The sequence below is a fragment of the Alligator mississippiensis genome, chromosome 4, assembly GCF_030867095.1.
Source record: "Alligator mississippiensis isolate rAllMis1 chromosome 4, rAllMis1, whole genome shotgun sequence".
NCBI lineage: Eukaryota > Metazoa > Chordata > Crocodylia > Alligatoridae > Alligator > Alligator mississippiensis.
The window spans coordinates 189,314,000-189,332,640 of NC_081827.1; the positions used below are offsets into that span (position 1 = coordinate 189,314,000).

The 18,641-nt window shown below is 47.6% G+C and overlaps 1 protein-coding gene across 3 annotated transcripts in view; it reads left to right on the plus strand.

Moving 5' to 3' along the window:
* The window catches only part of SLC19A1 (solute carrier family 19 member 1), a 25,685-nt gene continuing 7,044 nt past the window's right edge, over window positions 1-18,641 (plus strand). Inside the window, exons 1-2 of one of the 3 annotated variants that reach the window (XM_006271278.4) lie at window positions 1-93; window positions 8,974-9,294. In XM_006271278.4, the coding sequence (XP_006271340.1) occupies window positions 9,118-9,294 (177 nt within the window). In that variant the 5' untranslated portion in view covers window positions 1-93; window positions 8,974-9,117. Of the gene's footprint in view, window positions 94-123; window positions 287-3,776; window positions 3,897-8,973; window positions 9,295-18,641 lie in introns of those variants that run through there. The other 2 variants (XM_019492003.2, XM_014594288.3) reach the window with 2 other exon arrangements.

An 18,641-nucleotide genomic window follows, 5' to 3' on the forward strand; every position in this document is an offset into this window, starting at 1 on the left:
GCGCAGCCCGGCCGGCAGGGGGCGCGGCGCGGGGAGAGGGGCTGCCCCCGAGTTGGGCCGCGCCGCGCCGCGCCGGGACACGCGGGCTCCGCGGTGAGTGGCCGGCGCTGGGGCGGGGGACATCGCGGGCTCCCCGGGCCGGGCAAGGCGGGGCAGAGCCCGCACCAGAGGCCCAAAGGGGTCCCTTCCGCGCAGCCTCCCCACGCCGCTGGTCCTCGTGCAAGTGCCCTGGCAGCCTCGGCTGGGACGGAGGGGCGGCCTGAGGAGCCCGCGGCGGGCAGCGCGGGTAGGAACTGCGGCTGCTTCCTCCGTCTTGGGCACTGACATGGCAGGATATTAATGATAATAGTATTATTATTATTATTTCAAATATGGTTTTGAACAAGCCTCCGAGCTCATTTCTACCAGTTTCTGTGATCGGTTTAATCTCTGGGTCCACCTCTGCTTCTCCCACTCGAAGGAGCCCTTGGACTTCCTCCACTGTCTCAAGCTGGTGGCTTTTATTTCTTTATTCATGCTCCCACCCCCCCATTGCTGGTACTGTGTTGTCACTTGGTACATGCATTAGCTTTGGGACAGTTATAAATGGCTTGGCAGGTAGCTTATGCCTGGATTAAGGGGCCCAGCCTGGCAAAGACTTGTGCACATTGCTAAATTAATTTATTTTGGTAGTTTCACTGCAGCCGTTCTTTGCAGGGGTATATTTTACATGTGGGCAGCACTGGCCTCCCCCAGCAGTTGGGCTGACTAGCTGATTTGTGACTGCATGTGCCTGAGCGTATCCCTGAAGAATTCAAGGGTGTTGGTTGTAGCCATGTTGGTCTAAGACAGGGGCGGGCAATTAGTTTGAGCAGAGGGCCACTTAGCCAGTACAGGGAGGGGGGGCAGCGCGCAGCCCTAACCCCCTGCTCCCCAGCAGGGAAAGAGCTGGTCTAGAGCATGGGGAAAAGCGGCCCCTCGCCTGCCCTGTGGCCAGCGCTCCCCTCAACCCCTTTGATTCACTTATATTTTGTGGTACTACAAATGGCAGCCCCGCAAAGTGAGTGAGTGAGGCCAGTTAAGTTGCTATTTTTCTCCCCTTAAAATAACAAGCTGATCCTTAAATACAATTTAGACATTATCATTAAATGGGGGGCAAGGCCAGGTGGACCCTGCTGTTGCAGGAGCCTGCCAGGGCTTCCCCTGGGTCCTACTGCCTCTGGCTCCTGTCATTTTTGATGGAAACCAAGGGCAGATAAATATTCATTTTCTAAATTTTTTAGGGGCCCTGCAGGCCAGATAGAATGGCCTTGCAGGCCGGATCCAGCCAGTGGCCATATTTTATGGATGTTCCCCCAGGCCCTGATGTACAACCCTTATATACTTATAGGCTGCCACCAAGTCCCCTCTAAGTCTTCTCTTCTCCAGGCTGAACAGTCCCAGGTCATTCAGCCTCTCCTCATATGGCCTGCTCTCCAGACCTCTAATCATACATATAGCCTTCCTTTGGACTCCCTCAACTCTCCCAGAACTGGATGCAGTACTCCAGTGCAGTGCTACTGCTGTTCTTTGCAAGCTTTCAGGTACAAGCCTGAAGAAAGGTGTTTGTAACCCAAAAGCTTGCAAAGAACAATTTTTCCAACTATTTAGTTGATCTAATAAAAGATATCACGTTTACACATAGAACCTCATCTAGCTGAAGAATGTGAGATGAGTGCTGTCTGTGTTGCTGAGTTTGCAGGGCATTATACAAAGTTGGATAGCACGTCTGAAAGGGGACGGTGATTTTTGAATGGCGCAGCTGGACAGTTCCAGTATTCCAGGGAGTGTTGTAGGCATCAGTGGGCAGAATTTTGGGGATTTATGGGGAAAATTGGAAAACCAGAAAAAAAATGGGGAATGCCCTGAGCCCCTAGGTTAAATTGATGAAATGCCTCATGTAGAGGAGGCCTTAATATAGCTTTTGGTGATCCAGGTTCAGATCTGGGCATGCTGCTTGAGCATTGGGGCTGAAGGATGGTCTCTTCTGTATTTAGCCACTTTAATCATCAAGGGCCTGTTGGGTGTTGACTGTCTCTATGCCCTATCCATCACTCCAGTGGCATAAAGTGTCTGTCAGCTGACTTCCTCCCTTTTGTCTTGGGGCAGGTACAGTCAAGAATTCACAAGGTGAGGATTTCCTAACACCTCCAGTCAGCAGTGCCATTTGGTTTAGGTCCTAAATGAAGGGTGATTAGATACTTTGCTGTTCTGCATTCACATTATTCAGGGAATTTTCACTCCAGGTGACAGTTGTTCACTTGACCCTTAATCTCATCTAAGCACAGCCAGAGTCATTGGGCTGCACCTGGAGAGCTCCTCAGGGATCTGGTTTGGAAGCGGAATCTGTTAGTGCAGGCAACAGAGGAGTTAGAGCTACCCAGCCTTGGGATAGCCTTCAATCTCCCTGTGGCACTGCCTGTGCTGGGGAGTGTTGGTGGCTTTGTGCAGTGCCAATCTGATAGTGGGCCCATGAAAGGCTGGAGCTGTGCTTTGTTGTATGTTCCTGTCCGCAAGGCCTTCATCCTGTTGGGAAGGCTGGGTCTGCCCTTTAATGAAAAATAACTAGTGATAATTGTCACTGATTTTTTTCTGTTTATTTGGGCAGAGGTCACGTGCCTGTCTATTGGGGGATGCGTGGAGCTTATCCCTATGATGGCTGAGCATCTTACAAGGACATAAGTGAGACAAATTGTTGGGTGGCTCTTCCCTCATACCTTTCAGTGCAGCACGGGGCATTTGGGATTGCATGAGTAATCTGTAGTCAATGTATAATGTGATTTGAGCACAAAGTATTGGATGTGCTTAGTCAAAGGACGAATGGTAATTAAAAAATATATTGAACTGAAGTGGCAGTGAAAATGAGCCTAGGGCCTCTGGCAGGCAGCATGGTTTCATCTGTCAGTTCTGCAGTAACTCTGATCCTGCAATCGCTTATATACCCATCATTTTATTTACGGGAGTAGTGCTATGGCTGCCATTAGGACTGGCCAAAGATTGCTTGCAGCATAGAAGACTTTAGTCTTACATTGTAAATGCAGTCCTCCAAGATGTGCCATCTGCCAGCCCTTTGCTTTTTTCCTTTGTTCACCCAGGTTTCTTCCATGAATATTCCTGTGACCCTATGGAAGAGTGTGACAGGGTTTGAGAGTTACCCATTATCTGTGTAGGTGGGACTCTGGATAGGGCTGAGATTGATGGGCCAGTGGTGTTCTTCCTTGCATTGCACCTATTTGTACAGGGGGGCTGCAATCACCTGATCTGGCGCTGAGGTTGTTAGTCTTGCTATTCACTGAAACAACGTGTTGGAATCCATCATTTATCCCGGGCTAATGCGTTCTGGAGCAGTCTAGGAATTTTAAGAAGACCATTTCTGTTCATGCTTAACCTGGAACTATAGGAGTGTCTACAAGGAGAGCTGCTGTTTAAATGAACCTACGACTATCAAATGCACTAGTTCAATTAGTGAAAGTGGTAGTGTGGGCATTTTGATTTTTGTTTAAGTCAGTTAGGACCAAGCGTAAACTAAATTAAAATAAAGCTGCCCTTAAATTGAAATCAGAGTATCCACTTAAACTTCATACAGTTTTGTTTTCCTTTGTAACTGCTGTAAAAGGAATATCCTGTGGGGAAACAGCATGGTATCAACACAGAGATTTGATATGGGAAGTACTACAAACAAGCTGGGATATTTACAAAATACCAGACCACAGGAGCAAAGGTTGCACAGAGCTTTATGCTACAGCCACCCCGCTGTTATCTGATCCCCATGTAAACCAGATCCACTTACAGGCCCTCATAAATTCAAGCCAGGACTGCAAGCACAGGAGACAGCCTCAGGGGAACATCATCAACACCATCCTCCCATCTCTGTGAAGGTACCCAGAACCTTTGAGCATGCAGTTGCCCTCGCTTTGTGTGCTGCTTCTCCATGGGAAGACAGTCAATTTTTTCTTCGTTGTCATTGAATGTTTTTACAGTTGCTCTATGAAAGAACAAGGATCTTATCTAAACTTCAGGGCCAGACCCTCCAGTAGGGAGGTTAGGGCTTTGGGAGGGATTTCTCACGGTTCTGTGTCAAGGCCTTTTGTGCATCCTTTGAATGTGGAGGTGGATATGAAGACGAGCTTATTGGAGAGTGGTCTTTTTCATTTTTCACCCTGGGGTAACTAACACGTCAGTTATTGGCAGGGCAAATCTTGGTGGCAGCGCAGTATGTATATTCTACTGCCTGGTAAACTCACAAGTATCAACCTTGTGCCCACACCTCGCAGTGACCTTGAAGTTTTTTTTTTTAACTGAGGATAGCAGGCACAGGTTGTTCACCTCGTGTTAAAAAACAGCATTATTTTTGCAGTGAGGATAAACCTTGGCTCTTGCATGTAGGCAGTGGTAGGCTGAAATGTGCCCAGGTTTTCCTCCTAATTACTCTGAGAGATGCACGATGACTTTTCAGAGGACATCTCTCTCAAATGCACTCAAATAAAAGATCTTGAATCATAGAAGGGCAAACTAGGAAAGGGAGTGGGGGGTCCTCTTAAGGACTTGATCTTACTGTTGTACTTTTGGTTAGAAATGGGGGCAGGGAGCAAGCTTTATATTGGGCTCTTTGGACACGTATTATGAAACATGCTTTAAAGATATGATTTCATACTATTGAGGCTCATGCTGTAGTCCTGGAGTGCTGTCCCTGCACAATTGAGCAAACGGCCCCTGACAGCTGGTGTTACATGGATGAGTTTCTGCTTATGAGACAGCAGGTTCATTCTCAGCTGCTAATATAATTGTGTTTGAACTGGGACTGAAGGGTTTTTGAAATTGCAGGGTCTGAAAAGATAAAGTACTCTTTGGTCCCTCTGAAACTAGAGTCCCATCACAGAATACGTGTGTCTGCCCCTGAGCTTCCTTAGACTAGACTGTAGTGCTCTGAGCAGCTATTTGGCAGGTATATATAAAATGAACTGTTCAATGAGAAGATACAGAAGAAACTCCTTTCATTTTTCAGTTTCTAATAGCTTGAGAGCCCTTTTTTTCTTAATGTAAACAAGTAATTAATTGTTAATTTCAGATAAACCTGTTAATCGGATAAATGCATGCTCCAGGGGAGTTTACAGCCTTTTATCAGTCCAGGGACTATGCACTTCAACAAGCATAGTCTGGTCTAGGCACGGCTTCTGGCGCTGCTTGTTGTTAACATTGCCCAACATTTCCTGTTATAAGATCCTGTTTTTAAGTGCTTGTAATTGTTCCAGACTTTAGCTGTTTGCACTGAAATTTTGTCCATCTGCCTGCCCCACTGGCTGATTTTCTTTTTTCTAGAAAGTTTTCCCAAAAGCTATCTCTGAGAACAAGGCCAGGAAACAAGGTATTGTGTCTGTGTTAAATCACGTTTGCCTTTGCTTTGAGAAACTCTACCACCCAAAGGATCTGGAGCAGAGATTTGAAATTTGGATGGGAACACGTTTGTGTTAGGACTGTGCCTGTTGCCATCCCTGTGAAAATCTTCTCAAACCAGGCCTGGTTACCAGCCTTTGAGAAACTAATTTGCATGTAGAAACAGCAGTATTCCAGCAGTTGAATTCTCTGAGCATTGTATCTGCTCTGGACATGCTTCAGCTTGGATTATGCAGAGTATTCCCTGCCGTTGCTACTCTGGGATGCTGCCTGCTGTGCTGGGTGCAGGTCAAGGCACTTAAACAGGTAGCAGGAAGTTTTTCTGTCTTGTGCTGTCAGTGCCTGCCTCACCTGTTGTTGCCCAGGCACTATGGACAAGGAAGCTACTTGATTAAACACAGAGAAGACAAGAGTTGGACCTGGGTCATGGAGTCCATTGGAATAAGGTGCCTGTTTGGGGTGGTGGGGAAGCATCCAGTCCTTTTCTATCAGTGGGGGAAAAGAAAGGGAAACTGAAGCTGGCATGGAGGAAGGGAAAGGCAGTGGGGGGTATAGAAGAGGTGATAAGAAGACAGTTGGATAAGGAGAGGGAGGACTGGCTAGCTAGAGAGAAAGACTGGCACAAAGAGGCAGGAGTGAAGAAGAGAGAACTAGGCAGGAAGAGGTTGGAGGACATGGGGCAGAGGAGTTTGTGCCCTATAAAGTCACTCCCTTCCAGAGCCTGAATTGAATGCAGTGTCCCCAAGTCTCACCATTCCTGTGCTGTTAGCAGATGCCTGTGAAGCCATCTCGCACTGGGTATGTGTCTGATTCCCCCACTCTTGTGCAGGTCCACCAAAAGGACTGCTATCAGTTATTCTGTTAGCCCAAGTAGCAGAGGTCTGTGGTCAGTCATAAGATTATAACCCTGCTGAAGGCACAAAGACACGTTAGGATTTCTTGTGTTTTCATTTTGCATTTTTGAAATACATGGAAAAGCTCAAACTAAAAGGACTTCATTTGAATGGCAAAGTTGGGGCGTGCCAGATTTCAGGTTGTGGAACTTTATATTGAGCTCTTTGGGCACATGCATTATGAAACTTGCTTTAATTATACAGTTTCATATGATTTCCCTAGAATCCTGCCTTACTCGGTGCGCAGTTCGGACAGTGCTCCCTGAATGATTAGCTGTTCGATGTTTTGCTTTCCCCTCCCTGTTCAGTGTGTCCCCAGTGCTGTACTTACTGCTCCCTATCCAAACCCTGCTCTGGAGACTTGTTACATTTTCTCAGGGCAGTGCTGCTCTGTTCTCAATGCTGCTCATCACTTTGCAGATGTTCCTGAATTTATTTTCACAATTTATTTTCACACCCGCGTGACGTGGGGGTGTGGTTTTATCTTTGTTTTTATAGGTAGGGAGCTTGTAGAGAGAAAAAGAAATTGTAGTCAGAAAGAGCCACTTATTCTGGGTGCCCAATTTGAGATGACTATGACCTGATTTTTCAGAATATGTGGTGTTAGATAGTGTACTCCGTTTAAGTGCATAGCCCCTGGGCTGAAGGAGGGCTTTGTTCTTACCAGAGTATGCACTTATCCAAATTAAATATAAACAACGTGCATTATAAATACACTGCCCCCTTGCTTCTCTGGTATTAGAGTTCATGAAAGTAGCCAGCTCCCATCATTTTCAAGGGTTCTAATAGCTGCACTTTCACAGCTTCTTCCCTTTCACTGTTTCTGGCACAGTTAACCAGAGTACAGTTAGTAACTACTGTGGACAATGGGATTGAAAGATGCCATACACTTAAGTGGTTTATTCGCCCATATGCAGATAACCAGCACTTGCTGTAATTTAAGGAACAGGCAACAATTAGGATTGGCATTGTGTTATGCAGTTAAGTGAATTATGCACTTATCTGATGTGCATGCAAGTGGACAACAGCGTATAGAAGTTTGCATGTAAAAAGTTCCCACTGCTTTAAGCAGTTGCAGTGAATGTTCAGCTTTTCTACCACTCAAATTCTTGGGTCTCAGATTTGACAGCCAGACAGTGAGGAATGCAGAGTTAGTGACCTCCTGAGAAAAAATTGCTTTAAGTGATTTGCCCAGCATCTCGCACACTCTGTAGCAACAGTGGGGATAGAATCAGGTTCTTCAGGGCAGTGCTCAACCATGATACAATCCTGTCTTTTCCTGAAATCTCTTATCTCTCTAATTAGTCACCTTCTATTTCTACAACAAATGAGATGGGTTTCCCCCAGATGACAGTCTTCAGTACACAAGTCTAATTCAGCCCTAGAGCAAGACCATTCAGTGTACTCAATGAAGCAGTGTCCGGAGCAAGAAATAGCATGAGATCATGTAATTAAAGACAGTCATAAGGCACATATGCAAGGGTGCTGAATTAAGGTCACATAAGACACCTGAAATCTGGCACTTCCTAACTTTAGATTTTGCAACTCTAATTTTCGTCTAATACAGTTCTTGTGTGTCAAATATATACTAGGGAGTGGAGGAATGTTTTAACTCTTGTCAGAGTGTGGGTGACCGTCTAAAGTCCCTTTTGCTTTACAGCTAATATGTAACATAGATAGATCTATTTCATACATACAAATTAACTTTTAGCTGGGTTTCACAGTCTACTCTGTGACCTGTCAAATCCTATTATTTATTGTGCTTGCCTACTGCTCCAGCTGCCAAACTCACTGGAAATAAAAGGGCCTGTTAAACTTGCTCTCGATTCCCTCGTCATCTTTCCTCCCTCAAACTGGGTTTAGCTGAGTTACATGCCTCTCTGAACCATTTAGTTTCTAAGGTGCCACCCTGCCTTACCTTGGTTTGCCTTCAGACTAACATGGCTAAATACCTCTAGCTGTCTTATTGGGACTGTTGTGAGGTCTATTTTGATGGACTGCAATTAGAACCAGCCTAAAGCAGAAAAAAATAGGATCTTTATAGTCCTTTAGGACAGAGGTAGCCAACCTGCAGCACAAATGGCACAGGCAGCCTCTGTGTGGCATGCAGCCAACTGAGAGGGAGCAGAGAATAAAGGGGTAGGAGAGAGAGCAGAAAGCAGATCAACAGATCAGGACAGGAGCACAGGGCATGGGAAAGGGGGTCAGAGTGGCTTCGGGGAGTTTGTTAAGCTGATGTACCATTTATTTAGTTAGTTCTGTGGGACTGTAAGTGTCTATAACATTTATTTTCTTCTGGCAGAAGCCCCTTTGCTTGCAATAAAATGAAGTAGTAACTTGAGGAAGTGAAAATTCACTTCCAAAACAAGTCAACCAACTTTTAGATTGGCGAGGTTGGGGTGTTCAGGAATTTGCTGAAAAGTAAAGAGAAGTAAAAATCCAACCCTGGTAAGATAGACTTACTGGGGTTTGAGATGTGTTTTGCTTAAAACACCTATCTTTCCAAAATGTGGTTCCTGTATCTGAAAAGGAAATGCTACAACTTTGCAGTGATAAGTGAAAGCTAATGCGCAACAAGAATGCATCTGAGGGAGAAAGTAGTGGGTATTTATTTGCAGTTGTTTTGTAGAGGAATTTGATCTGTTGCCAAATTCTGCTTTATCCACAGAAATTCCTACAGCTCAGGCATCTATGTGTTGGAGACTATGTACAGCAAGTAAGTAAGAGACCAGCCCCACAGAGGCTCAGCCTGTCTAACAGCCTCCCGGAAAAAGACTTTCACATTCAGTTACTGGAATAGGGAGACAGAGCCATGTCTACAGAAGATGAGGGCTCGACAAAACAACCAGTGGAGCCAGCACCAAATCAGCGCTGGAAACTCCAAGTATTTTACCTCTGCTTTTATGGCTTCATGACCCAGCTCAGACCTGGAGAGAGCTTCATCACCCCATACTTGTTGGGAGCTGATAAGAATTTCACAAGGGTAGAGGTGAGTTTGCCAGATGCCTGTATTCAGTGTTTGTCCCTGTAATGAAGCAGTTACTTGAGCTCTGGAGAGCTCCGTTTTCCGAATATCTTCTGGACAAATAAGGGTCCCAACCCTGCTAACTCTGGGATTAAAACAAAGTATTTTCTTGGTGAATGGGAGCATAGTAAGTTGTAAGGTGAAGCAATGAGTTGGATGCAATGGAACTGCTTCCTGCTAGTAATAAAAAACAGTCCAGGAGGTACCCTCTGCAAAAGGAGCAGGGAAGGCTCAGACACCAGAGACAAGCTGGCTGGGGTGAAGTGAACTAAATGGTGTATATCTGTCAGGATTGGGGAACCTGCTGCTTCACCAGCCACTGTGAAATGGCAGGTGAAACAACACCAGAGTCAAGTTGGGCACAGAAAGCCAGTGATGCCTCTCTTATCCAGAACAGGCATGCTCTCTGCATCTGTCCACTGCTGCACTGTAAGCCAGTGACTGGCACTTGCATATTTTTGCCTGATATGTGTTTATTCTTTTAAACAACTGGGCAGTGCTCTTCTCAAGCAGCAGTAGTGCCTGCATCAGGTCCAAGTGAGTGGCTGAAGTTCTTTGTCCCCTCTGTTTGCCAATCCAAGCTATCTCCCCCCCGACTCCCGAGCTAAAGAGCTCCTACAGCAGGGCCAGGCAATTATTTTGGGTGGAGGGCCATTTACTGAGTTTTGGCAAGCCATCGAGGGCCGCATAACAGGAAGTCAGGGGCAGATAAATATTAATTTTCTAATTATTTCAGGGGCCCTGCAGGCCAGATAGAATGGCCTGGCGGGCTGCATCTGGCTCGCAGGCCGCATTTGCCCACCCCTATCCTACAGCAATTGCTGTACTGTAGGTTTTTCTTCCCCAACAGCCTCCCATCCTGTGTCACTGCACTTTGTGCTAGGCAGAACGCTGCATGGTGTCATGCTACCGCATTGGCCTGTATGCTCCATTCCCAGGTTCCACAGAGGCTACACTGTCAGATTTTTCCCTTGATAAATGGAGAAGCCATATAAAGCATAAGGAGACCAGGTTCTTTGGGTAAATCTGATATCTTTTATTAGACCAACTTAAATGGTTGGAAAAAAAATTTTTAGCAAGCTTTCGAGTTTAAATACCCTGTGTCAGGCTGAGGAAGCCTCTGCAGTTGGTGTGTGCTCTTCCTAGATGGAATGAAAAAGAAGCCAGAGGCTGGGCTGGTACGCATGCAAGACAGGCAGTTAGTGAAGATGTAGATTGAGGAGTCAATTGGTGAGAGACAGGCTGAGTGGGGGGTGGGGAGAGAGAAGGGGCATGAATGTAGCAGGTAAATAGTGGAGAGGTACCTGGGAAGTCGGATGTTAGGCAGGTTATAATGTGTCATAAATCCAATGTCTATATTTAGTCCATGATATTTTGTATCCAGGAGGTTGGTGAAGTGAAGTTTATAGGCTTGTCTGTGGAAAATGTTTTGTAAATTCCCTTTGAGGATTAAAACTGAGAGACTGGAGAGAGAGTGGTTTTCTTGTGAGAAATGTGCCCCCACCGGTAATTGGGTATTCTTGTCTTTAATAGATTTCCAGTGTGCATTCATTTTGGTACGCAGTTGTTGTTTGGTCTCTCCTACGTATTTTCCATCAAGGCATTTGGTGCTTTGGATGAGATATATTACATTTCTGGAGGTGCAGCTGTAAGATCCAGAAATGCTGATGGCTCTGCTGTGGGGTGTAATGACCGCTGGTTGTGACATATCACCCCTCCCTCAAACCCATACAGAAAATCCTCAAACAATTGCAGCCCATACTAGAAGGAGACCCTATTCTTAAAGAGATCTTCCCAGAACTGCCCATCCTAGCCTTCAAACAAGCATTGAACCTTGCTAACCTCATCACCAGAAGCAAACTTCCTCCAGCCCTGAACACAATGAATGGATCCAGACCATGCCATGACAAGAAATGCAAAACCTGCCAACACATCTCTACCACCCCAACAATCATTACACCCCACAGCAGAGCCATCAGCATTCCTGGATCTTACAGGTGCACCTCCAGAAATGTAATATATCTCATCCAAACCTGGCCAGCCCTCTGACCACCTAGACATAGAGGACTTTGGGTTTAAAATGGAGTAGGTGAGCCAGATGGAATCTAAATGAAACCCTCATCCCTGTAATAATCACATGGGGGAGGTTTCTTAGTGATTTTTCCTGGATCATGCTCATGGACCACATACCAGTGGGTCCAGGATGAGTTTAAGATCCACTTTCTGGTGTCGCACCCTATCTATCGTACCCTTTATACAAAGTTGCCTTTAATTCCCATTGTTTTTGTATTATGGGCATTTGGTCTAGTGAATGGAAGTGGGTCATACTCTAAGTTGGGGTTGGGCAGCTGTGGCAACTAATTAATCTGGCCTTGGGCCCAAGACAGTGCTGGTGCCTATATCAAGCTGCAGGTCGGAGTCTCTCTGAGGGGAGGAATGAAGAAGCTTCTGCACTTGTCTTCTGAGGGAAGAATCTGAGTTATCCCATTTCCAGAGGGACCCTGTGCCAGCCATTCAGAAGAATAGCAAAGAGGCAGTAGTACCTCTTGGAAATGAGTGTGAGGTGCTGTGTGTCCACCATGAATAGTCTTGGAGGAGAATATTGCAAGCATATCCTCCCAGGAGAGCAATTCTGTGGCTGGTACTCCTCAGTACTTGTGGGCATTATCCAGGTAGGATCCCGAATCCCAGCTTGGTGGGAGGGAGAGGAGAACCATGGGGGAGAGGGTACCATTCCTTCACATGAAGGCAGTCAGAAAGAGGGTTAGGAGGACAGTGAGAGGCTGAGGTGCAGGAGTTGGAGTCTGGCACAGATCTCCTTCACTGCAGTGCTTTCTGTTCTCTTCATCTGAATCTCCCCAGCCCAAGGGGGAATGCCCCAAGGATCCAGCTGGGAGCTGCTGTGCTTAGGGACACCTCTATCTGGGCTCAGGAGGGGGTCATCAGTAGCAGTGAGGCATCTGTGCTTTTCATCCTGTTCTGTCCCATTGGTGCTGTTGTATGTCAGATCCAGATGCTAGGTGCAAGCAGTCTCAGGCCACGTGGGCAGTAGAAGTACTCCAGGCTGTTAGCCTGACTCAGGGTGTGAGCCTACCCTGCGCTGACTTGTGATATGGCTTCTGGGTTCCTTTCACAGCCATGTCAGTCCAAGGGCGCTGGAGTTACTTTCTTGCTTTCTAAGGGAAAAACTCAACTTGGCTCAGTTAATTAGTATGGTGATGCACTAAGGCTTCTCTGCTACAGTGAGGGGTAACACAGAATGTGAAGACAAAGGGGAGGCCCATTAGCCACACAGCCACCATTGGGATGGAGGGGATGCAGTGTATACTCCCCACTGCTACCACTCCTAACCCCTGTCAGCACTCCACAGAGAAGAGCAGGATCACGTGCTTCCCTGGAGCCTCTCTCAAGAGGTTATCAAACCTCTTTACATAAAGTAGGTCATTATTATTCCTCTTTCCCTCCCTCCCACTCTTAGGATCTGGTGGTGTTAAAGAAACGTCCCAGGAGGTGAGGGGTGAGGAGGCTTGGAGTTTACTTTCTGCACCCTACCACGTAGTTGTCAAAGATCCAAATGAAGCACAGTGCCTGTATTCACGTGGACTGTATGTTGTCCTGATAAGGAGAGTCCTTAGATCACCCCTGTGTAACAATAGGGATGCACCCTGTGTGTAAATGTGTTGGAGCTGGAACAGAGCTCGGGCAGCTCACCATGGCCCAGAGGGGCTTGGCAGGTGATGAAACTCCAGGTATATGTGCAGGTGCTGGGCCGCATTCATTTTGCTTTCCTGGCCCACAGAATATCTGGTTGGACCCATAGGCCCTTCCTGTGTGAGAGAGACTAGCAGGATAAATATTGCCCTGCTCCTTTCTCTTCAGCTTTAGGCACCTACATGAGCTGTCTGATAGTTTAACAGCGAGTCTAGGGAATCTCCTATATCTTGAAAATGGTGTTGTAGAAGACTTTGTCCCTTGTCCCTCCTGTGGGGGACAATTCTTGTACAGCAGGGACACAATAGTTTCCTCCTTCCTCTTCCACCAATGGGCTTTGTGCGTTCCCTTTCATCTTAGCCTTCCTGTCAAGGTTTTGTCTCCATTCCACATGCCCTAAGTCCTGCAAAGGGGCCATCAGGGAGAGGCTTGAAGGTGCTTTGGCTTATCTCAGCAGGGCAGCAGGTCCTGAGGTTCTGCAGGTGGCAGTGCCTCTCGCCTGCCTGCCTTCCTCTCCACACCTATTCAAGGGTTTAGCTTGGGGGAGGATTTCCAGTACAGTTAGTGGAGCTAACTGCAAAGCAGAATGGGCAGAAATCTTACACAGTTTAGCAGCACTTATCTTTCTTTGGGGTTTAGAAATATATTGAGTCATTCCTGTGGGGGAAAATTCATCTTTGTTGATGCAATAAAAATGTCAAATTAAAAACTAAAAAAAAAAATGCCTTTTGTGAGACTTCACTAGTCATTACAATTGGCCACGTCAATTCCCATGTCTGGGAGACTACTGAACCACTTTGCCCTTGTGGTCAAAGCTGGTCACATTTTTACAGGGAGGCACCCTCAGAAAAATGAATAAAAGTAAAACTGTTCTTGCATAAACTTCTTTTTGTGTCAAAAGGCCATATTTTGACTGCTGTCTTTGGTTTGGAAGGCACTGACCAGCACCAGCAGGCTCACCTCATCCTTTGGAGTGAAGATTCCTGGAGACATAAATTAACTCTTCCCTGTGTTCCCGTAAGAGTTTCTGTTTAAACCCAACCCAACTCAGTTCACTATTGAGCAGTTCATGCTTCTCTTGATCACCTTTCCCAAGGGGATGCCCAGAACCAGTGAGTTTTGGTTGTGCAGGACTCGGAAGGTGCTGATGTACAAGGCTGCAGAGAGGTGGCACATGGGATCATTTCTTTAATGCTCCTTGCTGCATTTGTTCAGTGATGTTCCCAGCCTGAGGTCAGCTGCAGCAGTCACACGGCACGCAGGCAGTCCCAAGAAATCAAAGTTTAGAGCTGCCAGCTGCAGTATCCTGCGTCAGCAGTTTGCTTTATGCTTTTTTGGGGGGGGGAGCAGAGAATGTTCATGCAACCTCCCCCCAAAATAGCTAATCTCTTTTTATGAAGTACTTTTGTTAAAGCCAGAAGTTTTAGTTAACCCCTTCTGTGCTCAGGAGATGGAATAATTTCTCCAGACCTCATTCCAGCTAGAGGTGGACCATGATGCTTCTCATTTTGGTCAGAGCTACAGCCCAACCTGCTCTGTGGGATCAAATCACAGCAGAGAAGGGAGCCATTGGAGTAAAAGTGGGAGGCTAGGGGGATATGTTGCCAGCCTCAGGGGGGCAAGCCTGGAATGGTTGCTCTGACAGACTTAGGCAGAGCACCTCAATTGGAGTGGGACTCAACCTAGGTTGCAGTGTGCCAGAAAGACACTAAACGTTTCTCAGATGCCAGCTGCGCAGCAGATCTGAGTGCCGGCCAGCTGGCTGGCTGAGGAATCCATTCCTGAGTAAGCATGGCCAAGCAAAGCCAGATCATGCTGCCTTGCTGAGGGGCAGAGGGAAGGAACTCAGTGCTGCTTCCTTTTGCCTCATACCCACTTGTGCTTCCTGCCCTACATTCTCCATTGCTTGGGGAGTAGAGATGAGCTCGGCAGGGCACCCTAGCTGGGAGCTATGCCCAGGAGAGGTTTTGTCTTCATATGCCTGTGCTGTAGCTGCTGGTGTCCGTGTGCGGCATTCAGAGTGTTCTTAAATAGCTCTGGGCTATGTTTGGGAAGCAGTTGTTGCCTCTTATGAGGCATATCTGGCAGAGTAATCCACAGTGCAGCTGTGGGTAGCAGCAGCCATAGTGCCTTGCAGTGGTAAGCCTGGACACGTGTAGCAGGGAGTGCACTGTCTGCATGGAAACAAACTGCATGTGCTTGTGAAGTCAGACCCAGGGGCTGGGGTTTTCCTGTCTCTGCAAAAAGCCCAGGCCCCAACCCCTAACAGGAACTGCACTACAGCATGTCTGTATTTGCACTACAAACATGCTTCACCTTCCACTGTGCCAGAATCAAGCTGTGTAACTGGCTCTGGTGCAAAGGCTGGGAGTTGGCATTTGAGCAGTGAAGACAGAAGACTTTTGTCACCTGGTGTGCAGGTGCAGTGGTTGAGGCCCCTGAAGGAGCCAGGCCCCGTTGTGCTAGGTGCTGCGTGTGGTCACTGTGGTATTCAAGGCCTGAGATGGAGCATGGATTCCACAGAGCAGGCTGGTGTGTGGCACAGGAAGCTGCTACATGGCACATGACCCCAGGCATTTCCATTCTGGCACCTCAGGGCACACACTATCAGGTACACCTGGGAGTCGGGGCAGGAGGCGGAGTGGCCCTCAAGGAGGGTTGTGGCGCACCTTGCCCACATTGGCCACAAAACTCGACTACCTCCTACGCATGAGGATTTGCTGTTCCTGTTTGTTGGCAGAGCTGGGAAGGAAAGGGTCCCCCTGCCTTATGCTGTCTCTCTGCTGGCTTGAGGAACCCTTTTCATTTTGCTCCAAGCTCCTTCTCTGAAGCTGAACTGTGCTGACCAGGGTTAATCAGGGAAAGCTGTTCTGGGCTTTGCTGCATCCATGGTTCCCCCTGGCAAATATCCAATAACCATCGCTTACACCTATGCAAGGGAATGAGCTTAGGCAGAGGGGCTGCCCCCATCTGAAACCACACCAACGGAGCATGTGGCCTCCCCTTGGCTGTACAGCCGGCCCCCCACAAATGGGAGGTACAGAGATCCACAGGAGTGGCTGAAACAGCAGGGGCATCAAGTTAGCCCAGAACAAACAAGACTTGGCTTTTGGTGAAACAAAAGAAGAAAAAGAAAAAAAATGTTTTGAGGGGTCAAACAAAACACTGCAGCACAAAACAACAACAACTGATTTTTGGGTTAACCCTTTCCATTAAATGTTTATTTTCAAAATGCATGTTTTGAAATGCAAAACAGATCTGTCCAAACAACAAGGGATTGGACAGATTCTTGGAGGAAAAGTGCATCAGTAGTTATTGAGCATGAGAGTTGGGGCACAGTGTCTGAATCAGAAATTCCTAGACCATAAATGCTGGAAGCAGCAGGAAAACAGTGGAAAAAGCCGTGTTTGCCTTCCCTTTCAACATCCACTCTGGGATGAGTGACACTGTGGCGGGCCAGTAGGGGGCGCTTCTGCGTTGAGCCGCCCACCTCCCTGCGCCCGCCCACCTTCCAGGCTCCTAGTGCCTCCCTTGGGGTGCCTCACATCTGGCCAACCCCTTCCCTGGATCACACCCGCTAGCCTGGGGTTCCCGCTGCCACCATCCAAGGCTCTGGACTCAATTCTGGCTCTGCACACCTTGGAGAACACAGGCCTGATCATCCAATGGGTACTAGACCCAATACCAGCACTTGGGGCACTTCCCCAAGTCAGGGGCTTATTAGGAAAGTCTCCCTTAGTCCGCAGACCTAAGGGGCCTCCTCGGCATAATTTAGACCCACCCCTCAATAAGTCTCCCACACCGGTCACAAAGGAGAAATTTATTGATTATAGGGGGTAGGGTGGAAACAGGGTAAAAGGTACCTAGAGCAATATCATGGAAATCTCAGAGGAATATCAGAGGAATCCCATAGAGCAAACCAGGGTGGCTGAGGTAGCTGTTTAAACACGCATCTGAGTTACTGTAGCTAAATATCTAGTCTGACCTCGAGCAGCTTACTCACACGCATCATCCAGAGGTGGTTGGAGTTTCCTCTGGAGGCAGGCCACTCTTGGAGCATGCAGTGATGAGGAGAGAGCCAGTTTTAGATGGTGAAGCTCCTCTCCCAGTTTCAGATTCACCTGGATGACCGCGTGGCTAATGGCTGCCTTCTTCCTGGCCCGGGCCTTTAAATAACCTCTCTGACCTCAGCAGCCCAATCCAATCGAAGCTGCCAGTACTGGCCACAAGTCAACCAATCTACCAAGCATCCCTGGCTACCTGGGCCCCTGCGCAGGGCCGGGCTTTTCCCCCTGCCCAGGTGACCAGAGCATTCAGGCCCCAGGCTTTTGTCATGCAGACAAGGAGGGAGATCCCCGCCCTGAGGGATTCAACACCAGCCTCTCAGGCTGGTGGAGACAGGTCTCTGGAGAGGGGCACCAAAGGTGGAGTTTCTGCCACAGACACAAGGTGTTTTGGAACCAGCAAATAACGGAGCCAGGGCCAAGGAGTCACTGCAGTCCTATTCTATATGTTTAACTGATGGGCAGCTGCTCAGCGTATGTTCTGGATGTGTTCTTTGCAGGAAGCCAATAAGTCCAGTCACATCAGTTGACCTCAGTTTCTCTCGACAGGAATTCTTTTATGCAGTCTCACAGGTGGAGTGTCTGCAGACAGTTAGCTTAACCCCTGATGATCTCTGCTGCACAGCTCAAATCTGGGACTTTTTTTTTTCATCCTCTTCCTCCTGATGATCCATTCCCTTGGCCAAGATGGACCTATGGTTTGCAAATAGCAGCAAATAGCAGTTCTGATGTTCTTAAGTGTTTTGATTTAAGTATTTCCCAGTTTGTACTTTTCCAAAACTCTTGCCATCACTGAATACTTCAAAGAGACAGTGGTGTTTCTCCAGGCTACAGGGCCTACAAGGGCTTGCCTGGCAGGAATACAATGTCTTGTCACTGCTGTGGTGTGTGTAACTTGCAAGACAGGCAATCTCCGCCCCTGAAGGGGAGGCATAACAGTGCTCTGACTATTGGCTGTGCCTGCGGCTGTGAGAAGGAGCATAGGTTTTGCACTGTGGAGGTTAAGTTGATTACACTTCATGCCTCAGCTATGTGAACGGGTCTTTGCTACTTGCTGTGCTAGGGCAGAGCTGAGCCTGGGACTGCCTGACTTCCGGGGCTTGGGAACACAGAGTCCTAAGCAAAAGCAGCTGCCTGGAGCTTAGTTGAGTCCTGTGCCAAGCACCAAGATGGCTGTTGAATTCCTCCAGGATAAGGGATTTTATTAAGAAGGCTCATTCATGATCATTAGGTAGTTATGACTTGTGTGCTGCTCTGCTGAGGTCCCAAAGGCCATGGTTATATATGTCTTTTCCCTTCTTACCAGACTACTCAAAGGTCTGAGGCCTCGAGTTCTTCTCCCCAGGCCTGTACAGACAAGTGCGTGGGTGGGCAGTGGGTTTCTGTGTACAAACAGATACTGGGACACTTGTGCTGTAGCGCGGTCTGCAGTAGCACAAGCTTGCATCCCACACAGAGTGTGGCATGGGGCCTTGGAAGGGAGCAGCGAGCAGGGGGAGAGTGATTGAGGCACATAAGTTCAAGGATATTTGTGGA